The sequence below is a fragment of the Cervus elaphus genome, chromosome 18, assembly GCF_910594005.1.
Source record: "Cervus elaphus chromosome 18, mCerEla1.1, whole genome shotgun sequence".
Classification (NCBI taxonomy): domain Eukaryota; kingdom Metazoa; phylum Chordata; class Mammalia; order Artiodactyla; family Cervidae; genus Cervus; species Cervus elaphus.
The window spans coordinates 109,595,053-109,607,011 of NC_057832.1; the positions used below are offsets into that span (position 1 = coordinate 109,595,053).

Sequence of the window (11,959 nt, forward strand, 5' to 3'; positions counted from 1 at the left end):
GGGAAGTCCCAGTCAATGCTACCATCTGAGAGTGGGCCCAGACCGTAGAACCCCTTCATTCTAAGGTCACTCCTAAAGTAGTATCAACTCACCTAGGACAGGTGGGGTTTGTGGGGGCAGCTCCCTCTTTCCTGACCAGTAATTAATGTCCTTCTCCTCCCATGAGGATGTCCGTGCTAGGAAAGCAGTGACCTTCCTCTGTCTCGTGCCGTCCTGAATCCTGAGTGCCAAGAATAGTTCCTGGCCGCCAGTAGCTGTTCACTAAAGACAGGCTGAATTCCTTCTTTTCTTCCTTGATCCTAGGTGGCAAGAGCCATGCAATTCTCCAGCTCAGCCAGGGCAGCGGATGAGAACTTTGACTATTTGTTCAAGATCATCCTCATCGGGGATTCCAATGTGGGCAAGACGTGTGTCGTGCAGCATTTCAAGTCCGGGGTCTACACGGAGGCACAGCAGAACACGATTGGCGTGGACTTCACTGTGCGTGCCCTGGAGATTGACGGCAAGAAAGTGAAGGTCAGAGGGGCACAGGGGTGGAGCTGCCTCTTTCACCCACGGACCCTAACCCAGAAACATAGGCCTGAGGCATAAAAGATGTAAATATAAAATATGAAATCATAAAAATACCAGGCAAAAAAACACCTGAGAGTATTTATTTTTCTCACTGAGGAAGGGGAAAATCAGACTTGAAATTATGACAAGAACCCACAAGCCATAAAGGAAAATATTGCTCCATCTAACTCTTATATCTAAAGGTCAAATTTACACTCTTCTGTATAATCATATAAAGGTCAAATTTCTACACACTCAGAAATACCATAAACAAAGTCAAAAGCTGAATGGCAAACTGGAAAGAAACATTTGCAAATATGGAACTCATAGAAGGCTAATTTCTTTGACATGGAAAGAGCTCTAATAAGGGAATTCCCTGGCAGTCCAGTGGTTAGGACTCCATGCTTCCACTGTAGGGGGCATGGGCTCAGTCCATGGTCAGGGAACTAGGACCCTGCATGTCACGCAGCAAAGCTCTGATAAATATCAAAGAAAAGACCAACAACCAAACACAAAAAGTAGGCAATTCACAGATTTGACAAAACTACTACTTCATAATTTTTATGCAAACTGGCTCATACATTTATGTGAAGAAGTAAAGGTACCCACTGTCACTTTTAATTAAAGCAATGAAATAGTGAGATACCTTTTACCCATTTGATTAAAAAGGATCAAAAAGTGTTGGTGATGATGTAATAAATGGATTTTGCTTGGGATCCTATTAAACACAATAGTAGAAAGATATTTTGGAACCAGTTAGGAAAATGTAATATGGTCTGAATATATCATACTAAAGAGTTATTGAAATGTTTATTAACAGTGATAATGGTATTATGGTTATGAAAGACAATGTCCGTTTATTAAGGAAGTATGTAAGTAGGCAGGAAATGACACAAAGTCTGGGATTCTCTTTAAAATTACATTTCAAATAAATCAACAGAAAGGGCTCCATGAAGCAAGAGTGGCAAAATCTTGATAATTATATGATTATGTGAGGATTCACTGTTATATTCTCTCTAGTTTTATGTATGTTTGAAAACTTTCTTTAAAAAATAAACTTTATAAATAATGTGAGAGTATGAAAAAAACAGGTACTAGGGCTCCCCTCGTGGCACAGTGGAAAAGAATCTGCCTGCCAACGCAGGAGACATGGGTTCGATCCCTGGTCCCGGAGGATCCCATATGCCGCAGAGCAACAAAGCCCGTGTGCCACAATTATTGAGCCTATGCTCTAGAGCCTGGGAACCACAACTACCGAAGCCCAAGTGCCCTAGAGCCTGTGCTTCGGAATAAGAGAAGCCACCTCAAGGAGAAACCCACACATGGCAACTAGAGAGTAGCCCCTACTCTCCATAACTAGAGAAAACCTACACAGTAGTGAAGACCCAACATGGCCAAAAATAAATAAATAAATGAAGTTAATTTTTTTTTAAAGCTAAAAGAAAAAACAAGTACCCTCAAACACTGTTGGAGGGAATATAAATTGGTGCCACTGCCTGGGTTGTTAATTTGGAAGTTAGTATTATGAGGACAATGGCTTCCTCGGTGGCCATTGGTAAAGAATCTGCCTGCCAATGTAGGAGATGCAAGAAACTTGGGTTTGATCCTTGGGTTAGGAAGATTCTCTAGAGGAGGAAATGGCAACCCACTCCAGTATTCTTGCCTGGGAAATCCCATGGGCAGAGGAGCTGTCAGGCTGCAGTCCATGGGGTCACAGAGTTGTACATGACTAAACAACAATTATGGGCACACTTCTAAACATGGACAACTGAGTGATCCTTCAGAATCAAAGCAGTTCAGCCAATGCCCTCTCCTTTACCAGGGTCAAAAGATAACCCTCAAAAAAAAAAAATAAAAGATAACCCTCAAAATCTAGACAAGGAGATGAGTGTGCTGGAAAGGCAAAGAACACCACACCCTAGGGCCCTGGATCCACCTCTCAGGCTGAAGGGTCCCTTAGGTGATGACTCCCAACCTGAAGGCACATCCAGATGACTCTGGGGAGCCTCTGAAAAAAGCAGACTCTTGGGCCCCACCCCAGACCTCATGAGTCTGGATCTCTAGAAGTGAGACCCAGGAAACAACTTAGGTAAGCATCAGATATGGGAATTCCTCACGCAGACCCCCTTGCCCAACCTTCTGCAGATGCAGGTGTGGGACACCGCTGGCCAGGAGCGTTTCCGGACCATCACCCAGAGCTACTACCGCAGTGCCCATGCGGCCATCATCGCCTACGACCTCACCCGGCGGTCCACATTCGAGTCTGTTCCTCATTGGATTCATGAGATAGAGAAATACGGAGCAGCAAACTTGGTCATCATGCTGATTGGTATGTGGATTTCAAGGCATTTCACTTTCCTTTACGCCCCATGCTCAGCTTTTTCTGGGTTTCCAATGACAGTGGAACAGGAAGTCACATAAGCAAAAGTGGAGGCTAGGACCTCAGAAAACATCTGGGCCAGAAATTCCCATCAGGTTCGCTTGAGCATGATAGTGGGGGTGGCATGAATTTGTTAAGAATACAGATTCCTTGGCGGTCCAGTGGTTGAGACTCTGCACTCCCAATGCAGGGCGCAGTCATTGAATCCCTGGTGGGGGAACTAGATGCCACATGTGGCACAGCGAGGCCTAAAAAAAAAATAGACTCCAAGACCCCACCCTAGAGTTTCTCATTGCAAAAACCCGGGACATATATATGAAGGTGCACCCTGGCTGATTCAACACACATATTTGCAGACTACACAGGAAATACTCTGGAGTGTGAGTTTCACAGCTTCAGATGGCTCTTAATCCCCAAGGGAGCCACTTAGATGACTATGACTGACAACGCTCTTGAATGACTTCTCACACCTGCTAAGACCCTAAACAAATCTTAACAACAAGTTAACATCAAAATTAACATCAACTTCAACCACACTAACTGAACTCACGGCTTGAAATAGGTGCGGTCCCATTGTATATTCAGAAATGGGTAACTTCCCAGGTGGCACAGTGGTAAAGAATCTGCCTACCAATGCTAGAGATGCAAGACATGTGGGTTCGATCCCTGAGTCAAGAAGACCCCCTGGTGTAGGAAATGGCAACTCACTCCAGTATTCTTGCCTGGGAAATCCCATGGACAGGGGAGCCTGGTGGGCTGCAGTCCATGGGGTCACCAAGTTGGACACGACTGAGCACAACATACTGTCAGTTCCCTATAGTATTAGCTTTGCAAGCAGCGCACCCCTCCTCCTGAGGACACTACTGTCTACCAGGTGGCTGGTTAATTTTGGCAACCTGGTTTAGTTTTAGCTACTCAAAGTGTGGTCTGCAGACCAGCAACATCATCATCACCAGGTTTTTGTTTGTTGTATTAAGACTTATTTTTTCAGAACAGTTTGAAGTTCTTAGCAAAACTGAGAGGAAGATACAGAGATTTCCCATATATGCCCTGAACCCACGCGTGCATGTGCTAGTCACTCAGTCATGTCTGACTCTTGACTCTTTGCGACCCCACAGACTGTAGCCCGCCAGGATCCTCTGTCCACGGGGATTCTCCAGGTAAGAATACTGGAGTGGGTTGCCATGCCCTCCTCCAGGGGATCTTCCCAATCCAGGGATCAAATCCAGGTCTCCTGAAATGCAGGCAGATTCTTTACCATCAACGCCACCAGGGAAGCCCCATGAATACTAGAATGAGTAGCCTATCCCTTCTCCAGGGGATCTTCCCGACCCAGGAATTGAACCAGGGTCTCCTGCATTGCAGGAGGACTCTTTACCAGCTGAGCTACCAGGGAAGTCCCCACACATGCATAGCCCCTCCCATATCAACATCCCCTAACAATGTGCTACATTTGTTACGAAGAATGACCCTACATAGACCTACATCATAATCATCTAAAGTCCATAGTTTAAATTATGAATCATTCTTGGTGTTGTGCTTTCTATGGATTTGGACAAGTGCATGATGACAAGGATTCATCATGAAGATATCACAGAGTGTATTTTCACTCCCTTAAAAACCCACAGCATCCACATCACTTTGGGGTTTGTTAGAAATGCCCCATCTCAGGCCTCACCCCAGACCTACTGGATCCGAATCGATCCTAGAGAGATCCTTGTGCAAATTAAAGTTTGCAGAGCACAGGTCTAGACAGCTGCTGTGAGACTGAGAAAGAGCTACCCATTGACAAGCATATCCTAGCTCTGTGCTAAGTCACCATCTGAACCTTAGTTTCCTCATCTATAACATTTGATCAATATTCACTGGGGTTGTAAAGATTTAGTGAGAAAAAGTGTATGCATTGCTTGACAGTGCCTGGCACATAGTAAGTTTGTCATAAAGGGTGGGATTTGCTTCTAGAAGTTTGTTTGAGGGAACAAGCTCACCAGTGTTCCTTAAATAATTGAGGAGGGGGGCTTATGGTGAGGGTACAAGTCCCTGGGACCTAGGAAAAGTCAGCAACCAAGCTCACCAAGAGGAGGAGACACCCTCCACAAGCAGGAAGCTGGGGACCCTCCTCTCAGGCTGGGATCTACGAACCAGGCTCCTCCTGTGTATGCTCAGTTGCGTCTGACTCTTTGCAACCCCATGGACTGAGGCCACTAGGCTCCTCTGTCCATGGAATTCTTCAGGCAAGAATACTGGAGCAGGTTGCCATTTCCTACTCCAAGGGATCTTCCCGACCCAGGGATCAAACCCGTGTCTTTTGTCTTGGCAGGGGGATTTTACCACTGAGCCAGCTGGGAAGCCTCCTCCACTATTGTGCATCTATCTCCTCTCTCAGAGCTGCTTCTTAAATGTGGGGTGGTATGGGCTGACCACTCTCTCTCACCCTGAACCCTCCCTCTTGGATTCTTCCAAGCATCATCCCCAGCCTGCTCCTGCCACAGAATCCCTCATTCTCTCATACCCTCTAGCTCACATTCCTCAGAAAGGAAACCCCACTGTCCCATTCCTCCTTTTCACATCAAATCCAGGCCCAGGTTGCTGGCCAGCCTCTGGGCAGGTGGACCTGGGGTAAGGTGCTCACCCTGAACCTCCCCTGATGGGACACATCATTGGCACACTCAGTCCATTTATTATTATCATCCAGACTCCAGAAAGGACTTGTTATTCTAGAATCACTCCTCCCCTGTCTTTGCTGCTTTAAGTCATTGCCTAGCTTTGGCCACTTGATGTGAAGAGCCAACTCATTGGAAAAGATCCTGATGCTGGGAAAGATTGAGGGCAGGAGGAGAAGGGGATGACACAGGATGAGATGGTTGGATAGCATCATCAACTCAATGAATGTGAGTTTGAGTAAACTCTGGGAGATAGTGAAGGACAGGGGAGCCTGGCGTGCTGTGGTCCATGGGGTCGCAGAGAGTCTGACACAACTGACTGACAGAACAACTAGCCCCTGTTGTATGCACAGCCTTGAGGAGAATGCTGCTTCTTAACTCGTTCTGTTTCTTGTAACTTAAGAATCAAAGTCACTCCCAGGGCCTCGACAGGGCTCATCCCTTCCTGATACATCAGATCAAAAGCCCCCCAATCCACAGCCAGCCAAAGAAAACATGCCTCAAATTTAGTCCCCTCCTTTTTTCAGAGCGGCTGTCTTTCCCCACATGCCTGAAACCAGGAAAGAGAGATTAGTGTGGCCAGGAGGCCTCCACACAGAGGACCACTTGTCTCTTTGGGGAAGAGTGTCTCTTCTCTCTTTTTACTTCTCAGCCAAAGGTCCCCTTTGAGACCAGAAACTTTTTTGATTTGACTTCTGATATACTGGACACTTTTAAAGGCACTTCTTCTGTGTTTATACAAATAAACAGTGATTCCTGCCCCCTCAAAAGGCCTAGATTTTTTCCTCAATAACCACTTCTTCAAAGCAACAGGGAGGACCCTGGCTGAGGTTTCTGACACCTTTCATGATAGTTGCTCCTGAGGTGTGAGAACCAGGAGGGTTGATAGGAAGAGATAGTGACAGGTGACATTTACTAAACTCCACTCTGAATCCGCTCCTGAGTCCCTTCATTTAACCCTCACGACCATCCTGAGAAGCAGAGACCACCATCCTCGTTTCCCAGCTGAGGAAATCGAGGCCTCTGGAGGTTGAATATGGTGCTAAGTAACTGGGTCAAGGTACTTACTGACAGGTGAGGCAGGGTATGAACCAGAGCCTCCGTGGGGTCAGTTCCTTTCCAAACACTTTCCAGCAGTGGTCAGGCTAACAGTCACCCTCCTCTGAAGCTCTGGTTGAAGCAGTGTCTCATCCACTCTAGTGCCTGAACTCTGCAGTCAAACAGATTTGTGTTCAAATCTCCCTCTCTGTCCTGCCTGTCTGAACTTGGGTTCATCCCTTTCTCTGAATTTTGACTCCTCATCTATAAAAGTAGCACCTGCTTCGAAGGTGTTGTTGAATTGAAAGGATTAAACAAAGGAACACATAAAGCACTTAGCATAGTGCTAAGACCTCAATCCAGGGAAACTGTCCTGCCCTGCTGAATGAGAGGCTCCGAGCGCCACTCCCCACGTCCCCGCTCCCCATGACAGAGCTGAGCAGGCAGGGAAGGAAACCCCACCAACGACAGCTCCCAGGGAAGGAAGCTTAGGTGCGAATCTCATGCATCTCACCGAGGGGAACCACGCAGCTCTAATCTCACTGGGAGGTTTCCCCAGGAAGGTGGGCTGGATCCTTTAAATTCGCAGTTTCCCGGGATATCTTGGAGCAGAAGAACCTCGAAAGCTGCCCTGCAAAGCCACCCTGCCCGGGCAGCCCCCTTCTGCACTGCCCTCGCCTCCCTTGCTGGCCCCGCCCCTTAGGCCCCGCCCTCCTGTCCCGCCCCCTGTGGCCCCGCCCTCCTGACTCCGCCCCCATGGCCCCGCCCTTCACCCCTCCTCCCTTTTCTGCAGAAACAGGTGGGGCAGAGGAGGGGAACAGATGGCAAGATGTGGCGGGATTTCCGGGAAACTCACGACTGTTTCTCGGTCATTTACTCCCTCGTGTGTCTGTTGTAACAACCGTCTCTGCCCTCACTTATCTGGTTCCAGAAACGCCCCCAGAGATGATCTGGAAGTGTCCCCGGCGTTCCCGTGTGTGACGCATCCAACCCCGAGGGCTGACACGAGGGGTCTTGTTGCTGATTTCCGTCAGTGGCCTCCTCGCCTTAATCTGGGAGGGTCAGCGGTGTCGTTCCCTCACCGAACTGTTCCTGCCCTTCCACCACAGTTTCCATTCCATCTCCACGGTTCTTCACACAAAGGAGTCTTTCTCTCTCAAAAGTTTACCCCAGCCCCTGAGGCCACATCACCACTATACCAAAGTCAAAGAGACGGTTGTGCGTTAGCTGTCGTGTTCCTTCAGCTCCAGCCGTTCACAGGGAGGCCAGCTCCTCAGTATCCGTTTAAAACCCTCGGCGTTCTACCTCATCGCGAATTCCTGAACATCGTTCATAAGACGCCCTGCTCTCCTCCTGGAGGCCGCTGCTTCTCATCTTTTTCTCCTTCTCCCTGCTCTGTTTCTCTAATTTCTTAACTCTTCTTACTCCCTCGGTGTAAGGGTTTAGGAGCCCTGGTGGCTTAGTGGGTAAAGCGCCTGCCTGAAACGCAGGAGATCGGGCTTCAACCCCTGGGTGGGGAAGATCCCCTGGAGAAGGAAATAGCAACCCACTCCAGTACTCTTGCCTGGACAAAATCACATGGACAGAAGAGTCTGGTAGGCTATAGTCCACAGGGTCGCAAAGAGTCGGACACAACTGAGCAACTTCACTTTCACTTTCTTCCTTTCCTAGGTTAGGTGTACTGTTCTGCCTCCTAACTGTCTTTGGCATCTGCTAAACTAAAATGTTCTTTTTAAAGTCCACCTTTTAAAAAACCAGAGTAAGTTACTCCCCAGAATATCTGCTTCTTTCTCACTCCCAGGGAACAAGTGTGACCTGTGGGAAAAACGCCATGTTCTCTTTGAGGATGCCTGCATCCTGGCTGAGAAATACGGCCTCCTGGCTGTTCTGGAGACATCTGCCAAGGAGTCCAAGAACATCGATGAGGTCTTCGTGCTGATGGCCAGGGAGCTGATGGCCCGCCACAGCCTGCCCTTGCACGGGGAGGGTGCCCCGGGCAGCCTCCCGCTGGAGTCCACTCCGGTCCTCATGGCCCCAGCTCCGAGGGAGAAGAATCAGTGCACCTGCTGAGTAGGTTCCCCAGGCAGGTCGCACCCATCAGAGGCCACCTCTGAAACCAACGGCAGCTGCTGGCCTCGAGTCTGCTGAGCAAACGGACTTGCCTCTGGTCCTACTCCTTCCTGCCTGGGGTAGGGGTCCGGGGCTGGGGCGCCCTTTTGCCTCAGTTCACACCAGAGGAAGGAACACTGATTCTGACAACAGAGGACACCCCTGTTTCTCTTGACTTTTCCTAGGACTCGAGGCCCAGGGGTGGCAGGACAAGATTTGTTCTTTTTTTCCCTTTGTGTGCATCTTTCCCTTTTCTGTCTCCCCAACCCTCCAGCTGTTTTCTACTGAACTTTGCCTCTCGCTTGAAGTGAGCAGTGAAGGAAAGAAGAAGGGGATTATCGAGAGGGAAGAGGATGTTTGGAACATTCCAGAGTGGTTTAAAACAGTGTGGGCACAGGAGGATGGGGGAAAAGCCTGCTGTGATGACCAGATGTTGTTAACTTTTTTGCTTCCTGACAATCACACTTGGAGTCTTAGTTTGGGGAGCAAAGCCTTTTGAGCTGAAGACCATTAATACTGTCTTGCCAAATGGTCAGGAGCCATGTGATGGAGAGAGAATTGGATTTCACTTTATCCTAGTTGGGCTGATTGGACCAGACTCCTAGGATGTGGGAGATGCATACGATTTTTTCTAAAACACCCAGTTATCTGCGGGATCAAAAATTAGTTCTGAATTGAAATTAAATCTGCTCATAGACATGTATCAAACCAATACTAACCTCACTGTGTGGCTGGGGCAAGCCATGTACCCTGTGGAACCTGTAAGTCATAAACCTCGTTTTTTTCAAAGCTCCCCAAGGGTTGTTGCTGAGGGTGTCTTGCGATCCTAATAAGAACTGCAAGGGCTGGTCCAGCCACAAAACTAGCTCTAAAAGGGGAAATGTCTATGGGGGGCTCACCCAGGGTGCAGGTGAGGGTTCCCAGGCATTTCAAGCCTTAGCATCACTATCCATAGGCTGAGACCAGCTCTAAACACACAGCCACTAGCCATGTGTGATGACTAAACACTTAAAATGTGGTAAATTTGAATTTGAGATGAACTGAATGTAAAATATATACCAGATTTTTCTAAATTTCTAGTTAATTTATTTTTAATTGGAGGACAATTGCTTTACAATATTGTGTTGATTCCTGCCATACATCAACATGAATCAGCCATAGGTATATGTCCCCTCCCTCTTGAACCTCTCTCCCACTTCTCACCCCATATATACCAGATTTTGAAGACTTAGTACAAAAAAAAATGTAAACTATCTTCCTAATAATTTTTATAGATTATATGTTAAAATGATAGTTTAGATTTTCTAGGTTAAATAAAATATATATTAACATTTCAGCTGTTTCTTTTTACTTTTTTTAATGTGACAACTAGAATTCTTAAATTACATGTGCAGCTCACACCATCTAGCCATTGGACTGTATAATAGAGCAACACTTCTCTAAGTGGGGTTCCCCAACCACACGTTTGAGAGTGGCCAGGGGATGTTTATCTCCGATCCCTGACACCCAAGGCTGACCCACTGAATCAGAATCTTTTCAGAAACCCACACTTCACCAAGCTTGCCAGGTGAGTCTCCCCACACTAAATCTTGAGAACTATTACTATACAGAGGTTAGGTGAGGGTGGGAGTGAGCCAACAGAGAATTAATTACATCTTAGTTCATGTCAATATATATTTATTGTGGAAACTGTTAGGTAGTTAAAATAGGGAAAAGGAGTCCTGAATGGCAGTGGCTAAAGACCTGGAAGGGAACAGCCCGCAAAAATAGAACAAAGGAAGGTCCTAGGACTGGAGTAAGAACCTCAGGTAAAACAACACTCCTGGCTGGCCCAATTTACATAGGACAGGCCCAGGGACAGAGAAACATATAAAAAGAGGAGCCAAAGCTCTCTTCTCTCTCTCTCTCCTGCGCGATGGGGCGCTCTTCTTTTCGCGTCTTTGGATCCACGTGCCCTCACGCCTCGAAGATGGATTTTCCTGCTATTGTCTAAATACAATAGAGCTGTGACACTGAGCTGTAACACTGATTTATTTAAGAGCTATAACACGGTCTGTCCAAGACCCGAGAGCTGTGACCCGCCGAGGGGCTTTAATGTCCATCACTCCAAATTTTTGTTGTGACGAGACAAAGAACCGAGGAGCATACACTCGCCTGACAGAAACGAAACAACCTACCTTTTGGAAACAGGAAGGAAATCTATTATAAGCCAGAAGGAACAAATACATCAAAGCAGATTAACCTTTTTAACATACATATTCTCCTTTTAAAGAAAGGGCTGGACTTCCCTGGTGGTCTGGTGGTTGAGAATCTGCCTGCCAATGCAGGGGACACGGGTTTGAGCTCTGGTATGGGAGGATTCCACACGGTTCGGGTAACTAAACCTGTGCGCCACAACTACTGAGGCCACACAGCCGTGCGCCGCCACCAGAAAACCCACCACAATGAGAAGCCCGCACATCACAACTAGAGGAAGCCTGTACACAGCAACAAAGACCCATTGCGGCCAAAAATAAATTTTAAAAAGAAAACAAAGGGTTATGTGAAGTAGGATTTCACACGGCCAATCAGCAATATACCTACACCAAGCCACTGAGCGATTTTCAGAAGAGACAGCAGGCAGTCACGAAGAAGGAGAAGGAAAACTGAGTGGATCAGGGGAAAGTGGGCAGAGAAGAAAGAGGCTGAGCAGGCTATGAGGTCAAGGGTTCACACCAATCCTCCTTCATTTATCTGTTTATCAGTCTTAACCAACACTCGAAAACCTCACCAGCTTCTAGGATGATGCACTCTGCGGGTTATCTGGAATTAAATACTCCTTACCAACAGGTTTATATATGTGAGAACAAGTTCATCTGAACACCAGCAACCTGTAATTAGCCAGTGTGGGCTCTGCTGAAATGACGGTGCTGGGACAGAAGGGTTGGAAGTGGAGCAACTTTCCTGGCTGAGGGCACACACAGGTCTGCTCTGAAAACTTCACTTCAGTTCAGTCACTCAGTCGTGTCCAACTCTTTGTGACCCCATGGACTGCAGCACGTCAGGCTTCCCTGTCCATCACCAACTCCTGGAGCCTACTCAAACTCATGTCCATTGAGTCGGTGATGCCATCCAACCATCTCGTCCTCTGTCATCCTCTTCTCCTCCCACCTTCAATCTTTCCCAGCATCAGGGTCTTTTCCAATGAGTCAGTTCTTCGCCTCAGGTGACCAAAGTA

At 47.4% G+C, this 11,959-nt stretch overlaps 1 protein-coding gene across 1 annotated transcript; it reads left to right on the forward strand.

Annotated features, from left to right (window-relative positions):
* Positions 1 to 315: 315 nt before the first annotated feature.
* RAB19 (RAB19, member RAS oncogene family) lies at positions 316 to 10,078 on the forward strand. The gene is made up of 3 exons (XM_043872181.1): positions 316 to 516; positions 2,698 to 2,881; positions 8,435 to 10,078. Exons 1-3 carry the CDS (start codon positions 316 to 318, stop codon positions 8,701 to 8,703), a joined length of 654 nt encoding a protein of 217 aa, XP_043728116.1. The 3' UTR covers positions 8,704 to 10,078.
* The last annotated feature ends 1,881 nt before the right edge of the window (positions 10,079 to 11,959 follow it).

Bases quoted from the DNA above. Each gene is read 5' to 3' on its own strand.
- RAB19 (XM_043872181.1), top strand. From the start codon at position 316: ATGCAATTCTCCAGCTCAGCCAGGGCAGCGGATGAGAACTTTGACTAT. The intron at 517-2,697 runs GTCAGAGGGGCA...AACCTTCTGCAG, and splicing joins TTGACGGCAAGAAAGTGAAG to ATGCAGGTGTGGGACACCGC. The intron at 2,882-8,434 runs GTATGTGGATTT...TCTCACTCCCAG, and splicing joins CTTGGTCATCATGCTGATTG to GGAACAAGTGTGACCTGTGG.